General features: G+C 45.9%; 1 protein-coding gene across 20 annotated transcripts in view; it reads right to left on the reverse strand.

The window, feature by feature from the left end:
* Positions 1 to 22,418, reverse strand: part of CIT (citron rho-interacting serine/threonine kinase) — a 2,264,529-nt gene that overhangs the window by 1,621,702 nt on the left and 620,409 nt on the right. For all 20 annotated transcript variants that reach the window (XM_069619729.1, XM_069619715.1, XM_069619714.1 and 17 more), the window contains one exon: positions 9,865 to 10,008. In XM_069619729.1, coding sequence (XP_069475830.1) covers positions 9,865 to 10,008 — 144 coding nt within the window. The remainder of the gene's footprint in view (positions 1 to 9,864; positions 10,009 to 22,418) is intronic.

A 22,418-nucleotide genomic window follows, 5' to 3' on the forward strand; every position in this document is an offset into this window, starting at 1 on the left:
ACAAAAAACCTTACACAACGTGTACAGACATATAGAAAAAAGATAAAATAGATATATAAGACAAAAGGAAACATTCCCTTATGATCTCTTAGAAAGCTCATTAGAATATTAATAACAAATATGATTTCCACATACATCACAATAACTTCACCTATAACAGATACAAAAAAAGAAATAATTTCATCTTTTTTAACCAACTTCAGAAAATAAAGACAATCCATGTGACCAACTCAATACATCTAGCAGAGGCCATTAGATAACAAGATTCTTTTTGTCCAATTCTATTTTCTACCCCACATGCATCTACACCAGAAAAGCTTCGCCGAGGCCTCCACATTTTTATCAAACCACAATGATACACCTACAACAAGAGATCTTGTCCTTTATCTGGCAAGGATCAATACATAGGGTATCCAGTACTACTTTATATCACACCAGAGACAGAGGTGGACTAGCCCTACTGAACATTCTACAATATTGCCAGATGATCCAGCTTACAGTATTCAGGGATTGGATAGATCCCAACTCCATGAAGGGTTTGAAGCTCCCAGAAAAGGTTGCTGAAAAACCTCTAGATATTTGCCTTGGCTTCCTCGCAAAAGTCGACCGTTCACTATGTACGAACTTCCTCCCTCAATATAACCCTTCAAGTTTGGGTTAGCAACTCAAACAAATTGAAACTAGCTATTCTTTGAGGACATGCTATCCCATCCACTAACACCCGGGCTTTAAACTGACATGTAAGAGTCAAACATTCGACAATTGGAAACATTGTAGCTGTGAATTCCTGTCACATTTATTTTCCCATGGAAAGATCCATTCCTTTAAATCCTGCAAAGAAATCTTTCAGGAAAGAGGGGCTAGGATATTACCAACTAAGGCTTTGATCAATTTCCAAACCTAACATAGGCTGCAATAGGCTCCAATAAGGTGGAGAGATTCTTTTCGTTGACGGGTCAGCAACGATTGACCAGGGGACAGGCCCAAGACATACAGGTGCAGCAGTTGTCAGACTAGTGGCTGGGGAGTGTGAGGGGTGGTACAGAAAAGGCTGCCCATGCATTATTCAGCCCATGCAGCTGAGCACATAGCACTCATTGAAGCACTTCCAGCGTCCCAGGGGTGGTGGGTGACTATTTATCCGGATTCAGTTTATGTCACCACGATGGTGCACTCGGGGCTTGCAAGGTGGAAAAGGAGAGGGTTCAAAACGGCTGATGGTCCCCCAGTTCAACATGCAGCATTATTGGATAAAGCGCTCAGTGCCCTTTCCCAGCCCTCCATGATGACAGTGGTTAAATGCACCACCCATACTAATGACAGAAGCAGTTACACTGCAACGCCACAGCGGACGTGGCGGCCAAACAGGGTGCATATCTTCCAGTGCCTATTATTTCAGAGTATCCCGTAGAAGAGACCGGAGCAATTGTCAGCCCCATACACTTCACTTCTAATAGCACAAATCATTGAACTACAAGGTCTAGCTCCTCAAGAGGAGAAGGAAGTATGGAAGAAAAGAGGGTGCGCACACAATGCCCTACTGATTTATTATGGCGGTAGGAGAGCACGAGTAGCCACATAAACTGTTGCTGGGTCGCCTTAGACCAGTTGCATCATTCATCTCATTTGTCAAAACAGCATATTGCTGCAGATATACAGGAGACCTGGTTTGTTCTCCAGCTCCAGGTAATTCTCACTAAATTGGTAATAAATAGCATCACATGCCAAACACAGTACTGGTCACACCCAGTGAACAATATGAGGTGCATTACCCCGCCCTACTGGGCCATTTAGGGTGCTCCATATTGATTACGCGGACATGGGAGAGCGGTGCACTGGGTGTAGATATTTAACAGTTGTGGTATGTATTTAATAATTGTGGTATGTCCATTCTCCTGGTGGTTCGAGGCAGGTCATTGTGTGCACCCAGACGCTAAAAGCACTGCCAAATATTTTGTGACAAGAGGTGTTCCTCGTTGGGGTATTTGCCATTTTATGTGGTCAGACAATGGCACCCATTTCTTTAATGAGCTTTTCAAAGAAGTGACCACGTTGCTAGGCATCAAGCATCGGATGTGCACAATTTACCAGCCCCAGGCCAATGGGTTGCTAAAAGCCAAACTCTCGAAGTTGTAGGTCACCCTTCAGAGAAACTGAGTGTACTCTCTCCCTCTCGCTTTATTCAGTTTACACACGCAGCCCTGTGAGGATTATCACCACATGAGGTGGTACCAGGTAGGCCAAGGCACACAACATTATCTCCTGAAAGAAGGCTTCTAATTTATAAATTTACTGCTTTAACTAGATCTCTTACATTTATTTTTCAACAGATAGCACAACAGCGGTCTGAAAAACCAACCAGGGCTGCGTCTAATCAACGCCTTCACAGCCTCTTCAATTATCACCGGGTGACAGGGTGTTTGTGAGGAGAATTTGTGCACAGGCGGAGTGAACCAAGATACAACATGCCTTTTACTGTTGTCTATGACACTCTGTTTGCAGTGAAGGTCCAGGAGCTACGATACTGGGTGCACCTTTCTGATGTCCAAAGGGCCACCAATGCCAAACCCCCCACTAGCGAGCCTGATAATGGTCCATAAGTAGTGCCTACTAAGAAAGGGCATACAGTTTCAGAGTAATTCACTGGATGTACATATGCATATGAATTTTCCACAGGTTTTTACAATCTATTTCAACTGAATTACGTTTTGTTTTACATTTTATTTCATACACTGGTATTTTCCCATTGTTTTGGGTAAAGTATTGTTTTTCTCTCTTTTCTATTTTTAATAATGCAGGTGTACTTACTTGTCGATGCACCGGTCGCTAATTTACAATATAAAGCTAAGAAGAGATTTGATAGTACTGTGTTTTTCTCCATGCATATACCTGTGCTGCATTTTACGTAGAAAATATTTTATATCTTTATGGTTGGCTTAGGAATATATTTAGTATGTAAAATGGATGGAAAATATAAAAAGGGGTGATATCAGAGGGAGGTGTACCATGGGTGTGTGTGTATATCAGAATGGGGACGATAAGACAATACTGGATATTGACACCAATTCAACAGTAAATTGGGATGAGATAACACGAAAAATGAATACAAGCATATTACCAAATGCAAAGTTATATGTGTCGTATGCCATAATTTTAAAACTAGAACTAAAAAATAAGTATAGAGGATTAGGTTTTGACACGATAGAGGATGTGCGCCATACAGAGATGAATAACAGTTGGCACGCAGACATGAGCTCAGTGGGGAACCAGAGGGTAAATGGGAGTGGACAGCAGCCAGACGCTAGTTCCATCTTCTTTCTCTTCTCCTCCTACTTTGCTGTCCTGCAAGGTCCCCCAGGGATTCGCCTTGTCTCTGTCCCTGTTTAACATCTACATTCAGCCTCTTGTTTTGCTCATCCACTACCACGGCATCCGTTACTACTTCTATGCTGACGACACTCAAATTATCGTCCGACTATTCTTAAAAGGAAACCAAAGTTGTGAAACAGTTGTCGTACAAAGCGTTGTACTCAGCCAAGAGAGGCTCAAAAACTGCGAAGTCAAAAGGAGTATTGCACAAGTGTTGCGTTTGACCAGAAGTGGCCCGAAAGAACTATGGTGTATGGAGATCTTTAGCAGTAAAGACAAATTCAGGGGAAGGGAATTACCCCCTGGAACCCAGAACCTCGTCCTTGCAGGAATCTTTTGTTTACATCATTTATTCTTCCTTTTTTAACACTTTTTCCACACCAACCAAGTTTAAAGACAAATCCCTTTTTTCACTTTATAATTAAGTTGGTAGTGCGGGGATCAGAATAGAGCGAACATTGGACAGTTTTACCTTTGACATCCTGACACTGACAGAACCTTAGTTTTCGTTTAGGTAGGGACATCCTCTTACAGCAGGGTCAGAGAAGCCTTTTCCCAACCCCATTTTCTTTAATAAAAGTAACACAAAACCATGGCAGACTTGTGTATGGCACACATTTTGGACTCCTCTCATATTTATTGTAATTGTTTTTTCAAATGATTTGTTGCCTTGCAGAGGGAATACGGTTTCTCAATTTTCAGGATCAGGTGAGCGTGTATCTTTGTCATCCTTCATTCGGCACACCAAACCACAACATGTTACTTGTGCACCACACTTCTTTTGATAAATGCCTCCTTTGATCCAGACAGTCTTGGCGTCTTTATTGGTGCAACACTTACTCTCTGGCTTTGCTGTTCTTCGATCACACCGTTTTCTTAATAATGTCATGATTTCAGCATCTCTTGAGTGCCGATAACTGCTTTTCTTTGCCCACTGTCATCACTACCATAATTAAATGGATCACACCTAAAGAAAACATTTCTGCACAGGAGATTGTAGATCTGGCAAATGCTTCAGTTGACACTCTGGATAGTAATCCTTCAGCATTATAGCAGTTAACCCCTGTTATTTTAAGGGGATGAGGCCTGTGAGTGCCGACTAACTTAGAGTTGACACACACAGCAGGGTATGTACTGGGATCTCCCTGGTACCTTCACAGGTCCAGTTTACCACCCTGCTGTAAATCCCTAAAGACAGGGAGGGGACATTGGAAAACGCTGCCCATTGGCCATCCACAGCCATGCTAATTCCAATGGCCATTCCCAGCCACTACCTAAACCTCCTAAATCACATCTCTCTTCCTCTAGCTCTATGCTGTCAGGATGCAATGTTATTTCTAAGCAACCTTTGAAATGGCATTGCCTGAAATACACCTGTAAACGAGCTCCTGGTGCAATAAAAAAAATCAAGTGCACCTCCAGTCACTTGATTTATGAACGTGTGACCCAGAATCTGTTACTTGCACTGAATTTCAGTTTAAAACAAGCACTGGCAATGCCAGCATTTGTGACTCTTATATAGGCATTTGCCAGGCACTGCCACAATATACCCAGGTACTAGCACCATTTGCCAGCTGTTGCCATTTTATGGCCAGTTAGTACTATGTGGTAGCATCTGAAAAATATCGACCCCATGTGTACACATCAAAAACTTTTTGGTTAGGCCAATGATTATATGTTACTTGTTTTATGATGTGCAAACTACTGCAACCAGGTACATGTGCACCATACATTATGCATTAAATAGATTTTATTTTTAGTAAGCATTTAATCTCATACCTTCAGTAAAGGGTTTTCTGGGGGATACATCCTGTAGTACATGAACAGAACATGTGAGGCAGATGTATATATTTTCAAGTGTTATTTCTCTTTCAGGGCGAGGTTTGGTATAAACACCTTTGGGATCTATGGGTTTTTCTAAAAAGGATAAGGAAGATCTCAATTCAGACAAAATGAACAAAAGGTACACAAAGGGACAGGTTATAGATTATAGACAGGTTATAGTTTATATGGTTAACCTCTCGAAAAGGAAACCTGGACTCATCCATATCTCTCAAAGCAATAAATTTACTTGGCTGCGTGAACCCTGTGATAAATAACCCCTGGCAGAGGCAATGTCGGGATGTGTAGGATGCCTGTAGGATCTAGAGGTTTCACAAAACAGAAAATGAAGGCTCCTACTCTGCACGGTCTAGCAACACAGGTGCAGGAAAGGGAGAAATTGTAGTACATATTAATGCTTGCTCTAATGAAAAGACTGGTCTTTCTATGGACTAAGTTTATGGCATTGTCCAGGATGTAGCCTTCCGGCATGCTTCTTGGTTCAATCTCAGGATAAAAGCCACCAAAGAACAAGTGACTTTCTTACCTGGTAACGTTCTTTCGATGGGATTTTCCGACGACATATTCCACATCTATGACAGGTAATCACCACAGCTGTGCTGCTTTGGAAAAATGATCACTGTCTACGTCCTGCGTCGATGACGTCAATACGCTGTCCTCGTGGGCCTCCGTCGAGCCGACGTCACCGGATGTTATAAGTAGGACGCACGACGACCGTAGCCTCAGTTGTAGTTTTTTCCCAGAACATGTGGCACCTTCTGCCACAATGACTACAGAAAGCCTTGCGGAAACGTAAGCTGCAATCGCATAAGAAATTCTGTAGTGAACATCCCATCGAAAGAACGTTACCAGGTAAGAAAGTAACTTGTTCTTCGAGGGGATTTGTTCCTCCGATGTATTCCACATCTATGACAGACTCCCAAAGCAGTACCGACGTATGGAGGTGGGAAAAGAATTTAGAAATGTATAATGCCCAATGAAATTGCAGAATAGAGGACCGCCTTACCAAAGGCTAAGTCCTGCCCATGGATAGAGTCCAGGGAGTAATGTTTTACAAAAGTATGGACAGAGGCCCATGTGGCTGCTTCACAAATGGGAATACCCCTCTGCCGAGCAATGGAGGCAGCCACACCCCTAGTAGAATGGGCCCTCAAGCCTACCGGATGCTCCTTGCACGCCAGACGGTAGCATTCAGAGTTGGTCAAAATAATCCGTCTGGACAAGTTCTGCTTAGTAACAGCTTGACCCAAACGCCTTCCAGCGTATTCTACAAAGAGCCTATTGTCCACTCTGACCCGGGACATGCGCGAGATATAGAAGCTTAACGCACTCCTAGGACCCAACCTATGGAGCCTCTCCTCTTCCTTACCAGGATGCGGAGGAGGATAGAACGCCGGAAGAATGACCTTCTGGCTTAAATGAAATTCTGACACAACCTTCGGAAGAAAAGAAGGACAAACCCTAAGGACAACCCTGTCCTTATGGACTACCGTGAAGGGTGGCTTGGCGAATAGTGCCTGCAACTCACTCACTCTGCGAGCGCAAGTATACACAACTAGAAATACAGTTTTAAAGGTCAACAGTCTCAAAGGACAAGAATGTAAAGGCTAAAACGGAGCTCCCATTAGGAATTTTAGAACCAGGTTCCAATCACAACCGGTCACCTGGAAAGGTGACCGTGGGGAACACATTAGTGAGCCCTTTCAGAAACTGAGAAATCAAAGGAATATTAAAATAAGAACACTCCTCAGACGAGCGCTTAAATATGGACAGCGCCGTCAGCTAACCTTTAATGGTACCCACTTGCAGGCCCTTGTGGGCTAACGAAAGCAAATAAGACAGAACCACAGGAATGGCACATGAAAAAGGATCCACATTCTTAACCCTGCACCAGTCGCAGAACTTTCTCCAATGGCAACGGTACAGAGACTTTGTTGCGGGCCTTGAGGCCGAAAGCAATGCAACACCTCCATCACGTCTTCAGGGAGGTCTCAATCCTTATACCTCAACCTTTCATAAGCCAAGCATGAAGGTTGAGGGACTTGACCTCTGGATGGAGAACGTGACCCCATCTCCCGTGAGAGAAGATCGTCTCGGTAGGGAAGACGGTGTGGAGAGCAGATGGACATGTCGAAAATGGTTCGGGTAGCACGTTCTCCTGGCCCAATGCCGGAGCAATGAGGATCATTCGGGAACCAAACCTCTAACCTCTGCAGCACTTGCGGAATGACGGGGACTGGCGGAAACGCATACAGCAGTGGGAAGGACCACTCCACTACGAACGTGTCCCCCAAGGCTCCTCTTGGAGGAAATTCCCGCGAGCAGAATCTTTCACACTTCCAGTTGACACTGGTGGCAAAGAGATCCACTTGTGGGGTCCCCCAAAGGGCAAAGATCTCCAGGAGAATCTCCTGAGCCAGCTCCCACTCGTGAAAGACCGTGCTTTGCCTGCTCAGAGCATCCGCCGCCACGTTTTCGTCTCTGGCCAGATGAACTAGAGAAGACGGCGTGGAGGGCAGATGGACATTTCTAGAAGGTCCGGGTACCACACTCTCCTGGCCCAATCCGGAGCAATGAGGATTATGTGGGAACCAAACCTCCAATGACAGGGACTGGAGGAAACGCGGAGAGCAGTGGGAATGACCAATCCACCACAAACGCGTCTCCTAAGGCTCCTCTTGGAGGAAATTCCCTTGAGCAGAATCTCTTGCACTTCCGGTTGACACTGGTGGCGAAGAGATCCACTTGCAGGGTTCCCCAAAGGGCGAAGATCTCCTGAAGCACTTCCTGAGCCAACTCCCACTCGTGAGAGATCGTGCTCTGCCTGCTCAGAGCGTCCACCGCTGCATTTTCATCTCTGGCCACATGAACTGCTGAGATCAAAATTTCCTGCTGGATGGCCAAGAACCAGAGCTGCATCTCCTCTCTGCACAGAGGGAGAGACCCTGCCCGCCCCCCTTTTTGTTGAGGTAGTGCATGGCCACTGTATTGTCCGTCAGAATCAGGACATTCTTCCCCCGCACAGCCGGCAGAAAAGCCTTCAGGGCTAGCCTGACGGCCCTCAGCTCCAACAGATTGATATGAGTCTGGACTCCCACGGAGACCAACGACCGCTGACGGTCAACTCGTTGGCATGAGCTCCCCATCCCGTGAGGGATGCGTCCGTCACGATAGTCGCCTCCGGCCAGGGTAGCCAAAATGGAGCCCCCTTCATCAGATTGCCTTTGACGGCCCACCACAGAAGATCCTGGGCGACCGAGGGCGGCACCTGGACGGGATCCGACATCATGCCGGAGGACTGTGACCACTGCATCTTGAGAAACCACTGCAGAGATCTCATCCGCAGCCTGGCCTCTGGCACCAGGAGAATGCAGGATGCCATGAGGCCGAGAACCTCAAGAACTCGAACGCCGGGAGCCTCTGGGCATGTGTTCTTATAGTATTACTGACATTACGTGCAAAGCAAGCATGGTTATATTCTTATAGGAGAATAGTGGCATATATTGGTGCAGCCATCATGAAATGTATGGGCACAGTGAGCGTGAACATGTTTTCTATACTAGCATACATTGTGGGGAAAGGCATGAAAATGCATTGGGAAATGTTCCTGTGTACTGTTGGTGACTTGCATCTATTGGATGCATTCATGAGTTAACCAACAAATCCAATTGCAAACTGTCTGGCTTTTTACACAATTTGTCACAAAATGTGTGCTGTATAATGTACCCCTTACTCATCTACTTCTTACTGTGGCATTATATGTCTTTACTAAGTATATGTGATAAAGGAAGCACAATAAGAACTTGCCTGTCTAGACCTGGCTACATTGGACCCAGTTTGGACATGTTTTTTCATTGCGGTATGGCAGCATTTTTAATAGCAATGCCAACAGGAGTATAGTAATATGTAGGGGTACAGGCATATATTGGCAGAGCCAGTTTGGACATGCTTTCTTATAGCATCATTACTTGCATTACGACCAAAATCGAACATAAGTACGTTCTTATATGGGAATACTGGCATATTTCTGCAGCCAACATGAAAATGCATGGGCACAGTGAGGGTGAACATGTTTTCTATACTAGCAAACATTGTAGGGAAAAGCATGAAAATGCATTGGGAACTGTTCCTGTGCACTATTGGCGACTTGCATCTATTTGATTTTTTTCATGATGAAACCAATTGCACACTGTCTAGCATAAAACCAATACCCATTAGATTACTAACAACCTGCTAGAGTAGGGACACTTCTCTGAGGGCGCTTAGTGAAACACTTGTGTATAGGCGCGTTATAAATGCCATATCATATCATCATAAGACCAAGGGGCTTTTAGGTTAACATCCGATTTAGCATTTGGAGGGTGAAACAATCCCTACTAGCCTGTGGCTGAGTCTGGGTTAGGAAGAAGGTTCCTTGAGAAGCGAGAGGGTCTGGCATATGGCCCACTGATATTTCAATAAAAACCCTTGAGCCACCTCTAAGATTTTAAGTGATTCTGGTGCCATCTGTCACAGTAATTTTATTACATCTTTTTAAGAAATTGTGTCCATTTCCTCTACTTACCGTTTCCAAGAACTACAATCGGGGACGAAAGCATTGTGACTCTTTAAAAAACATCTGCCAGGAGATGAGGGCTATGAGGAAACACTCACACTGCATTCTGTTATATAGGTAGCCAAGTCCTGTTCCAAGAGAGACCGCTGAGACTCTGAAGCCTTTAACTCCACCTCCTTTTGACTAAGGACAGCTTCAACCTCCGACACACGCCGATGCAATCGAGTCATTTCCTGCTCCATCTTCAAAGAAACACAAAAAGAGACAAAGGGTAAATACTAATGCTACTGTTGATATCCTGTAAGCAGTAATGAGATGAAAGCCAGCAAATGCTCTCAAAAGCTTAAAGGCACGACATAAAAAATTATAAAAAAGTCTAGAATAGGTGACTTAGTTTCCTGACAGGTGGCTTCCATGTATAACATTCTGCAAACATGAATTGGTGGGCTGCCAAGGATGAGTGAAAGTACACATTCAGGGACCCTGCATCCTCGTCTTCCGTAGCAATCATACAGTACAAGTGACTCACTGTAGTGACCATGGCACTAGTAATGATAAATCCCATGACTTCTGTGCCACATTCCTGGATTGCCTAAACATTCAATTGTGTGATGAACCAAGAACCAGAGTCAACAGGCACAGTGCTTGAACTAGAGGTGGAGTAGAATGTTCCCTGTGCAAAGCGAAGCATAGGACACAGGTGTGCATTTGAAGCCCCTGGCTTTACAATGTTCAAAACCTATCAAATTCATGTAACATTCCCTTTCTCTCAGCTTTAGCCAATTTGTGGACTAAAAGAAGGTAGGAGAATGATTCTCTTCTGGAGAAAGGAGGGACTATGGACTGCAATACAATAACTAGAGTCACCGAACAACATGTTTTTAATAGTATGTCCAATCACCCTTTCTCCAGACTCACCGGAACAGAATCTAAGTTGGTGGGAAAGCAGCCCATTTTAACAAGCAACCTCCTAGAGAGGTTCCTTAGTAGTGCATGAATGAGCCAAGCACCATATCTTGACCATACATACATGTAAGTTGTGTTAACAGAAGGCATGACTAGTAGCCCAAATAGCTGCTTTGCAGATCTTCAAAGAAACAGGTTTCTAAAACATGCATATCTTGGAAGACCATTCGAATATTCAAGACTATCTATATGTCCTTAGTCCAGTAAAAATATCCTTGGAGCCCTATGCAAGACAGTGGAGCCTTGCCTCAGAAAAGTCTTTCGGAAAAGGAGGGTAAACAAGTCTAGAGATTGTCATGAAGGGTAGAAATAACAATAGGCAAAAGAAACCAATGCAACCTCAGAACTACCTTGTCGTTCACATGTAAGGTAATACAGAAGAAGAACAAATCCTGAAGCTCGCATATCCGCCTGACTGCACTAACAGCAAACCTAGAAGACAGTTTCCCAGGTCACCAAGCCATTATTAGCTCAATTATAACGATAATCACAACAGAAGCATTTTTAATGAAATAATTAAGATATAAATAAACTAGAAAGTAGACGGTAGGTGCACGTCACGTGTACTATAAAGGTATGGTAATTTCAACGTAAGTTAGAAATGCAACAAAGCGAGTTAAAACCGTTGCGTATAACATATTATACCGTTAGTAATGCATTCCAAGGGCTATACCAGGGGTTAACGGCACAGCAGCCTAAGTTAAGGGCCTGAGCGAAGCAAGGGCGTTTAACAAGGGAACCGGGTCGTTTACTCCTGGTATAGTCTTTGGAACACGTTACTAATGGTATTAGCACCTGGGCTACCAAAGCCGTAACCCGGGGTGTTTGAAGTATGATTTTTTTTTTAAAAGGATTTTCATTCAAAGAACGGGACACCACTCATGCCCCGTCTTTGAATGAAAATCCTGTGCAAAGATGGCCGCCATGGTTGTAGAAGGCCATTGCATGGTGGCCGGAAAATCAAAAGGAAGGGAAGCTGTTGGGGCAGGTGCCACTGCAACAATCGGTTAAGTTGGGCTGGGAGTGGAGAAGAACAAAAAAAGGGAAAGGATGGTGGGGACAAATTGGCGGTACCTGGGCGACAGGGATGCAGCCGGCGGGTTCTGTGGAACGCCACCCGAGATCAGCTGTTTCAGCCCGCAATCTGCAGAACCCGATTGGCTGCTCCATCCGTCCCGAGTGCTAATAAACTATGACAATGGCATAATTTAGAAATCAAGAGTTGAATGAAACATCCAGCAAAGTGAGTGCATATTCTCCATTACGTCCACACAAATCCTGCAATATGGAATGCAGGGTAAGTATCTGGAGGAAACAATAGGCTATTCAACAATATCACTCACTGAATTCAGCATCCACTATTCTCATCCATGTTCGGAATGACGCAGCATGTCATGTTCTGAACAATTCTGAACCGTATAGTGGCATCAGCTGCTAATCCCATGACATTTGCATGGTTAGCTCATATTAAACAGTCCTTTTCCGACTTCAATGATCCTTTTCATTTTTCTAAACCAAACACCAACCTTTATTGCAATGACAAAATTAAACATACGGTAAAACTAAAAAACAAGTTGCTGGGTACCTAATATGCCCAAAACATAAATATAAATGTGCTTTAATTACAAGTTGTTTCAATGAACTACAGCTATGAGGGGTCACAGCAAAGTGGTCACCTGCACATGTTCATAACTGCAATGGTTTATTCTGTGATGCACCAAAGAGAGATTTGCCTAATTGTTGTTGTTTTTATCCAGTTTACACGATATTGATGAAATGTTATCTAATCTCTTTACTAAAATTGTTACATTTTAAACAATGTAAACCTGCACTTTATTACTTATTGGTTGATAACCCTTGATTGCATGGTCGATAACATCCTTTTTAAAAGGATTGTTAAAAATGATAGGCACTTTGCAGAATAATTCTGCTTGAATTAGCTTCCACTCTTTATCAAATCAGGACATAACATGATTTTGAACAATTCCAATTGGTGAATTTTTACTTAAGAAGTGTTTTAACTTGAATTGTAATTGCATGTTATCAGGTTAGACAGCTGTCTGGCTTTATGGAATTAATTTTTCCAAAATAAACTTTGAAACGAGTTACTAGAATGGCCCCATTAAAAAAAAGATGAACAGAACCAAATTGGGACAATCTCAACCTATAGGTATCCAGTCTAAGACCGAAAGACCCACAGGAAACATGAATGTGGGCAAGCAAACCCCAAAGCCGAATAGCTCAGTCATTTACAACACAAAAAACCCTCATGGACTTGGACCAATGCCTGCCAGAACACAGCTTCAAAAACTAAAGATCAACAGACGTCTTAGTCACCTGCCCCAACACATGCTGCAAATCACTGCACATCACTAAGTAGGAAACCTGCGAGATCTGACTTGTTCCGTTCCGTCCAGTCTGCTCTTACTGATAGCCATAAAACTCCAACACAACAATCATAATACGGACCCCAAAACAACAAGAAATCTGCATCCCACTGAACACCACCATACCAAAATCTCCACTCCCAGGTCAACAGCAGACAGAAACTAACTATTCATGCTAGCATTAATCTACCATAACGGAAGTATTAATTCCAAGTTTACCTACCAGCCCCCCACTAAAGAATCAGTTATTCAGCTCTTAGCACCATTACACTAAAAACAGACCACCACACACAGAGCAGCTTCATGCCTAATACGACATTAACCTCAGTAGAAAAACCACGAAGCTCACATCTTTAGTTTTACCACAGAAATCTGCAGCTAACCTTGTGTACCAATGAAGTCATATAAAAACTTGGGTTCTCCCTACCAGATAAAAGAAACGCATCCAAATGTCCTAGCTGCAAATACCATAAAACTATACTGGAAATCAGGCGCCTAGTACTTCCGGCCTGCAGTCATCAACATTTCAGTTTCCTCATCTGCCTTCACCTCTATCCTACTAACAATCAAATCACTCCTCTTTCCTTGCAGAGCCATGCATAATGGAGGCATCAAAACGGCAGAAGTGTGCTACACATGACCACTTTATATTATATTGTATTATTTGGAATTCTGACACTGGAATTGTAGGGACTGCTAAAAGAGCCAGCCAACGTATAATACCGGGGCACCATCAATTCAATGGGGCCACTGGCTGCACAGTGCGAGGCATTTTCTTTGTAAACATAGGTCTCAATAGAGTTCATGGGCAAAGAAACCCATTCACCACATCCTCCAGGTGAAGCACAATCCCAAAACGGAACAAAAGCTGGAGAGGTATTGCCAGTGGTGGTGGAGAAATGTACTACTTCACTTGAAAAAGCAGGCTTTTCTGACTCCCATATAAGGTTTTTCTGCCAAGCAACAACCCAGTCAAATTGAGGTCTGAAAAGACCTGGTCCCTTCAGTGAGAAACGCTCTGAACAAATACCAGCCATGCAATGGCAGAAAGAACGTGTCCAGATTCAAGTTTGCAGACGACTTTAGGGCCGGGATCAACTGCAACCGGCAAAACCAGAGAAATCAGGACCCTTTTCAAAGGTGTGTCTGCTCAAAGACAGTCTTACCTTGAACCCAACTACTATCACAAAGAAAGGCACCTGGTCCTCAGAAGAAAGGGACCATTGGGGGTATTTTCAATTGGAGTTTCTGCTGGGAGCTCTGAATGGCGACGAGTCATGTAGTGCTTGGATCCCGGTTGGTCTACACCAGAAGTGGTGAACATATCAATCACAGTAAACCTGGAGCAGAGTTGGCCCCTCTGGCGTTCCCATAGTACGTACTTGCATGGCATCTCTGGATGCATTTGCTCGTATGGAGCTGTTGAGCCAGAGCTCAGTATATAAGGGTGCAAGTAGCCCTAGAAGCCTTAGCCCACAGAGTATTTGAGGGTACAGTCTTGTGAAAGGTGCATTACACAACGCAGTGTTAGCCCCGGGTGTGTCCAACAGCCAATAACTCAGAACATTAAAGTACACTGTCTCGAGAATAGCAAGAAACACATAGCAGAAGGAAAGGCTGAAGGCAAAAGATCGCTGGCAAACACATGAGGGGCAGAGCCTCAGGTCATGCCTGAACACTCAATTTGTACTTTTTTGGGCCATTCATTTAAGGCAAGTAGTGTCCAGTTCTCTGTCCTGATGCTGCAAAACAGGGATCTATAGCCTTCGGCGCTCCAGAGGTTTTGGACTATAACTTCCATCAGCCCTAGCCAGTAATATGAATGCTGAGGGATCATTTCAGTTGTAGTACAAAACCTCTGGAAAGCCGAAGATGGCTACAGAAGATCCCACCAGTCTGTACAGAGGAGGGGTTCTGGACATAGTAGTGTTTAAGGTTCACTCAGTTTTAAGCCTTTGTGTCTGAAGGGACATTCTACGTAAATTTAAAAAAGGACCTCCATCTGCAACATGTTTTAATAAGATAAGTAGCATTAACCGGAGGGCGTGGCTAAGCAGCCATGCTGTAGGACGTGACTCCTGTGGCTCCTGCGATCCAACATTGATTTTATGCTGAAACGAACAAGTTACTTCTTACCTGGTAACGTTCTTTCGATGGGATGTTCCTCCGACGTATTCCTTATCTTAGATAATTTGTCTCCAGCTTGCTGGCCTCTGAAATTTTTTCTCTGTAGAGGGCGCTGCGCATCGACGTCCGCCGAGTTGGTGTCCCTCGACAGCCACCGTATCGGCGCCAACGTCACCATGCCCATAAATAGCCACGCGCGGCGTCCGTTGCTCAGTTCCGTTTTGTAGCATAAGATAAGTCTTGAATGAATTGGCTATTGACCTTGAAGGAGCGTGAGCTGCATCCACAAGGGAAGTATTACTGCAGGGATGGATGGGAATGGGCGATAAGGAATACGTCGGAGGAACATCCCATCGAAAGAACTTTACCAGGTAAGAAGTAACTTGTTCTTCAAAGGGATTGTGTCCTCCGACGGATTCCTCATCTTCGATAGACTCCCATAGCAGTGGCATGTAATTGGAGGTGGGAGTAAGAATATCATGTATCCCTTTTAGGAATGGGCCGAATTTAATACGGCTTTGCTGAATCTGGTCTCTTGACTAGCGGAGGAATCCAGGTTGTAAAATCCTGTGAATGTATGTGCGGACGACCATGTGGCAGCCGCACATATGTCTCGGACCGGTACCCCACTTTGGAGGGCCGAAGAGGCTGCAATACCCCTGGTTGAATGAGCCCTAAGATTCTGAGGGGGCTCTTTCCCTGCCAGTTTGTAACATTCTAGAATGGCCAAAATAATCCACCTGGAAATGGTCTGTTTTGTTATGGGTAGTCCCAACTTGTGACCCGAGTAGCCTACAAACAGTTGGTCTGCTTGCCTAATCCTAGCCAGTCTGCTGATGTAAAAGCTTAGAGCTCGCCTTGAGTCCAGCCTATGTAGCCTTTATTCCTCTTTCCCCGGATGGGGAGGAGGCTAGAACAAAGGTAAGGTAATTTTCTGAATGATGTGAAATTCAGAAACCACCTTTGGGAGGAAATTAGGCTTCACCTGTAGGACAACTTTGTTGTTATGGAAAATAGTATGGGGGGTTTACAAGATAGAGCTTGTAATTAAGAGTGAGAAATCTCAGCGAACAAGAGTGGAGTGGTTCCAAGGGAGTACCCATTAGGAAATAAGACTAAATTTAAGTCCCATAAGGGAACTTGGAATGGTCCTGGAGGATAGACATTCGTTAATCCCTTGAGAAATTGTGTTACTAAGGGTAGTTTGAAATACAATGGTTCCTCTGCAGTGCGCTTGAAGATTGATAGCGCCGCGATATAGCCTTTTACAGTGCCAACTTGAAGGCCTGAGTTTGCCAAGTAGAGTAGAAATGATAACACCGTTGGTGTACCGCATGAAAAAGGGTCGATATTGTTCTCTCTACACCAGCTGCAAAATTTGTTCCAACGGCAGCAGTATAAAGACTTTGTTGCTGGCCTTCTGGCCGAAAGAAACACCTCCATGACATCATCAGGGAGGTCCCAATCCTTGTACCTCAACCTTTCAGAAGCCAAGCGTGAAGGTTGAGGGTTCTTATTTCTGGATGGAGAACCTCACCTCCCTTCTGCGAGAGAAAATTCTCTTTGAGTGGAAGACGGATTGGAGGGCAGATGGACCTATCCAGAAGGTCCGGGTACCATGTTCTCCTGGCCCAGTCCGGGGCAATTAGGATCATGGTTTTCCGGAATCTTCTCAACCTCCTGATCATTTGAGGAATAACGGGGACTGGTGGAAACGCGTAAAGAAGTGAAAACTCCCAGTCCACCACAAACGCGTCCCCTAGAGCTCCTCACGGGGGAAATTCCCTTGAACAGAACAGGTCGCACTTCCTGTTGGTACTGGTGGCGAACAGATCCACCTGAGGGGTTCCCCAAAGGGCGAAGATCTCTTGAAGGACTTCCTGAGCTAGCTCCCACTCGTGGGAGACTGTGCTCTGCCTGCTCAGAGCGTCCTCTGTCAAGTTCTTCTCTCCGGCTAGGTGAACTGCCGATAGAGAGATTCCTTCCTGAATTGCCCAAAACTAGAGCTGCATTGCCTCTCTGCACAGTGGCAGTGACCCTACGCCGCCTCTTTTGTTGAGGTAGTGCAGGGCCACCGTGTTGTCTGTCATTATCAGGACATTTCTCCCCTGTACTGATGGCAGGAAAGCTTTCAGCGCTAGTCTGATCACTCTCAGCTCTAACAGGTTGATGTGTAGTCTGGACTCCGATGGAGACCAATGACCGCTGATGGTCAAATCGTTGGCATGGGCGCCCCACCCCATGAGTGAGGCATCTGTGACTACTGTTATCTTCGGCCATGGTTGCCAAAACAGTTCTTTCAAGATGTTCTCTGGATAGGCCCACCATTGAAGGTCGTGGGCTACCTTGTCTGGGATCCGGAGGAGATCTGTCATTCTTCCTGAGTATTGTGACCAATGGGTTCTTAGTGCCCTCTGGAGAGATCTCAGGAAGATGCAGGATGCCATGAGGCCTAGCAATCTCAAAAATTCGAAGGCTGGGAGATGTTGGGCATTTTGAAACTTGTTGACCATCTGCAGAATATCTTGAGCCCTCACCTCTGCTGGCGAGGCTTTTCCCAGGGAAGTGTCCAGGACCGCTCCGATGAACTGGAGTCTCTGTGATGGTATCATCTGTGACTTCTTTAAATTGAGGGAGAAGTCCAGTTTGAGAAGGAAGTGGCAGACATAATGTAGCTGGATCTGAGCTCGTTCCGAAGATACAGCTCTGATCAGCCAATCGTCCAGGTAGGGGTAGACGTAGATCCCTTCCCTCCTTAGACTTGCAGCCACTACCGACATTAGCTTGGTGAAGACCCTCGGGCGGAGGTCAGCCCAAATGGCAGAACTCGAAATTGATAATGAGAGCCGCCAATTGCGAACCTCAGGTATTTCCTGTGTTTGAGATGGATTGGCACATGGAAATAAGCATCCTGGAGGTCCAGAGATACCAGCCAGTCCTGGATCTGGAGGGCCTGAAGGATCTGAGAGAGAGTTACCATCTTGAACTTGTCCTTCCCGAGGAACTTGTTCAATTCTCGTAAGTCCAAGATAGGTCTCAGTCCTCCGTCCTTCGGTATGAGAAAGTAGGGCGTGGGGGGGGGGGGGGGGGGGGGGGGGAGTACCAGCCCTTGTTCCTCTCCGCTACAGGTACCGGTTCTATGGCACCTTTCTCTAGCAGGTCTACAATTTCCTGCAAGAGGAGCAGATCTAGAACTTTTAGAGAGCTGTGCCCTGGTGGATGACTCTGAGGTATGCTTAGAAAGGGTAGGCAGTAACCTTGGGCAACTGTCTCCAATGCCCAAGCATCTGACATAATAGACTAATTCCGTCAGATGGTGAGTTAACCTGCCCCCTACAGGTGTTTTGTGTGGAAAGACCTCAGAGTGGTTTGGGTGCGGCTGATGCAGATACCGAGGGTAAAGCGGCACCTGCTGCTGCTGCGGCCTTAGTACTTTTGACCCGTCCACCTCGGGTGGATATCCTTTGGCCTCTTTGAGCCAGCTGTTCTCTGCCTTTTCCGAATGCGGAATAATAGCGAAAGGACTTTCCTCTCCCAGAGGTTCATGAAGGGCGAAAAGGAGTTTGGCGGATTGCAGCTCCTAAAGATTCTGCTGCTGCTTTAGATGTTTGCAACTTTTCCAGACTGTCATCAGCCTTTTTACTGAATAAGGAAGAACCGTCAAAGGGAATATTCAAAAGTCTGGCCTGTACATCTGGAGCAAAGCCAGACTTTCGTAACCACGCATGCCGGCGGATTGTAGTACTTGCCGCCATGGCCCTGCTGATACCGTCAGCGGAATCAATGCCAGTTTGAAGAGATTCGCACATGGCATCTTTGCCATCTTTAATGATGTTAAGGAAGGCTTCCCTTTCCTCTCCTTCGGAATGCAGTCAGCCGCTGATGAAGCACACTCCCACAGTGTGTGACTGAACCTGGCGAGCGTACAAGTGGCGTTGATGGATTTCAACGCCATACTACAAGCAGAAAAGACTTTTTGCCATAGAATCGTACCTTTTGTCATCCCTGTTCTGTGGAACAGTAGGATAAGCGGATCTGCTGCTTGATGAAGTTGCTGCTTGAACCACCAGGCTCTCTGGAGTCGGGTGTTTTGATAAATATTCAGGGTCAGCAGCAGCTACCATATACTTGGCTGACAATTTTTTATTGACTGCAGAGATAACCTCAGGAGTTTCCCAATTTGATGAAATTTTCATTTGTAAAGCTGTATGAAAAGGGACCAAAGGATCCTCCTGTGGACCTTTATCTAGTATGTCTGTAAGGTTATCCTGTTGAAAAACAGGTGAAGGCGCAGACCAACCCATGAATTCAATAATTCTTGGCATCAGGGTTCTATAGGGGGTTTCAGCATGTTCCCCTGGGTCTGGTTTGACAAATTCCACTTCTGGGGAAGTGTCCAATCCACTTGCCTCAAGTAGGGATTCCTGTAGGTCTTTCAACCTTCTTTCCTCAGAGGTAAAATCCTCTAAAACAGGTGGTGTGGTCCTCTGCAGCCCGAAGGGTCTTTCTTGGTCAGAATCCTCCCCTTCTTCATAGATTGAAGATAATCTGGGGTACTCTGACCTCGGAAATGGTGTAAAACCCATTTCTAAAGCAGAAGGAGCCAAACTTGTCATTATTGGCCTAGAAAACGTCGATGTTGTTGACGCCGATGTAAAAGGCTTTGAAGGCGCAGAGAAAGGTGTCGAGAAAACTGGAAGAGGCCTCGAGGAGCTTGAGAGGATCGGGATCCTACTCGAGGATGTCGACATTCTCAGTGTCGTGCTGGAAGCTCTGGGTATAACCGTTGGCTTTGAAGAAGCCGTGTTTTTTTCTTTTATGCGTCGAAGAACCATTTGACAACGGCGTCAATGGCGCCGATCCATGAGTCGAAGGGATCTTCGACGACGGCGAAGATGGTGCCTTCTTACCCGATGGCCCGTGGCGCTCTCGGGTAGACTCTTTCGCCGGGTGCAACGACTCGCGGCGTTTCGATTTTTTGGGTTTTTCACCCAGGGTATCACCCTCAGCTATCTTCGAGGGGGTCGAATTCCTCCCACTCATCCTGAGAGCTGTGTTTTGTGGGGCAGGAGACCCTTTCTGGGGAAACAGAAGATGACGAGGAAGGGGATCTTCAACGTCTCTTTTTTGAGTTTCTAGATCTCGACGAGTGGTGGGAGCTACTTCGAGACCTAGAATGGGAATGCTTTTGACGGCGAGGAGACAAATGCCTCGACTCGGCCGAAGAAACTTTCGAGGAGGTTTTGACTGACTTACCCCTCTCAAGCTTCCCCGTGCGCTCCTTCAAGGCTTTCGCCGTCATGGACATGCAGTCCTCACACTCCGAACAATGGTGCTCGACTCCCAAGCACCACAAACAGATCCTGTGAGGATCCGTTATCGACATTTTCTTTCCGCAGTCTCGACATTTTTTTAAGCCGGACCGCGGAGTCGTCGGTTCGGATGAAGAAGCCATCGAGTACGAGTTGGTTTTATCGAGGAAATATAGAGGTTTATCTGACTGAACTGAGCAACGATATTCCGAGGCCCCACGAAACGCGGAAAAACGTGACTGAGCAACGGACGCCGCGCGTGGCTATTTATGGGCATGGTGACGTCGACGCCGATACGGTGGCTGTCGAGGGACACCAACTCAGCCGACGTCGACGCGCAGCGCCCTCTACAGAGAAAACATTTCCGAGGCCAGCAAGCTGGAGACGAATTATCTAAGATAAGGAATACGGAGGACACAATCCCTTCGAAGAAAGGTTTCTGCAGGCTCTTGTGACTGTGGTTGCAGCACAGATGGACTAAGAAAGCACAGAGGGGCACTCACGAAGGACCGTAGGTGCCCCGCTAACGGTGTACCAGACAACCGAAGTCCGAGACCCGGCGTGCATTAAGAAACTAAGATGGCGGCGTAGAACAAATGGGAGCTTGCAGAGCGCCGGACGCCTAAGGCATGACAAAGCCTTGAAGAGATGAAAACCATGTGGGAAACAGCGCAGTGTGAACAGCATCAGGCCGGCAATGGGAGGAGAAGCTCCGCTGGCTTTGCAACATCAAGGTGCCCAAATGCGGTATACCGCACTGTGAGCCGAGTGGGGACTTCAGCACTCTGTGTCGGAGCCTGGAGGTGCAGCCGTGAGACGTTGGAGCAGGTGTTGAGAGGGTGGCTCTGGACTGAGGAGCCGCATGAATACTGGCTGGATGCACCGTGCTAACATAGGAAGCTCCAGGAACAAGCTCTAGCGAACAAGCATGTTTGCAATTTGACCCTCACTAAAGGCACTCACGGGGCGCAAAGTAAGGCTCACTTGAGGGGTCGTTGGAGGGGGCTGCAGCTGAAGCACAGATACGACACTGAGAGCTTCGAAATAAACACATAGTAAGATGTGAAGCCGCGTACAAACAGTCGGCAGATTGGGGGCCAATAAATCAATGGCCCAGGACTGTGCAACATAACACAAACTGCAACGGCCCAGATATAGCCCAGATTGAAAGGACAAGGAAGTGGGGCGTGTCCTGTCAAAGCAAGCTGAGAGAGGATTAACAGGACAACAACAGCAGGACCCACGGCAGGCTGCAGGCGTTGGAGGTACTGCTGTGATACAAGCAGGATCACAATCAGCTGGTGGGATATGTGCTGCTAACAGTGCCCTGGCTGCTGTGAGTCTGACAGACAAACTAATTGTGTGCTCTGCTGGATTGGTGTGCGCTCAGGTGTGGAAGAGTGGAGCGGTCGATTGCTTTGGCACCTGGCAGTGGACTACCGCCTGTGTTCAAGGTAAAAAAGGTAGCACAAGCGCTGGGTCTTTATAAAATCAGGAGCGCAAACACAAGCGCGAATCCAGAATAGGACCCAACCTCCCTGTTGAGACGCACACCTACGCCGCGGGTGAGCGAAAGAACACAAGTATAAATATAGTGGGTGTGGACTGAAGCGAATACTTCCCCGGCTGCTGAGAGTGGGTGGACGAGAGGGACAACTAGCCCTGGTTAACAAAGAAAAGGCGGACCACAGAGGAGGGAGGCCCGGAGATCGTGGTGAACGACTGGGCAGACCGCAAAGGAAGCTGTGCTTCTATTCACAGAAGCTACACAAAGGCAAAAACCACTCTGACTGCAGAGGGATAACTAAAAAGCAGGCCTATTTCCAGTGCCTCTTGTAAGAGAAGACACGTCGGGATCCT

This window comes from Ambystoma mexicanum, chromosome 10 (genome assembly GCF_040938575.1).
Source record: "Ambystoma mexicanum isolate Mex_15411 chromosome 10, UKY_AmexF1_1, whole genome shotgun sequence".
Lineage (NCBI taxonomy): Eukaryota > Metazoa > Chordata > Amphibia > Caudata > Ambystomatidae > Ambystoma > Ambystoma mexicanum.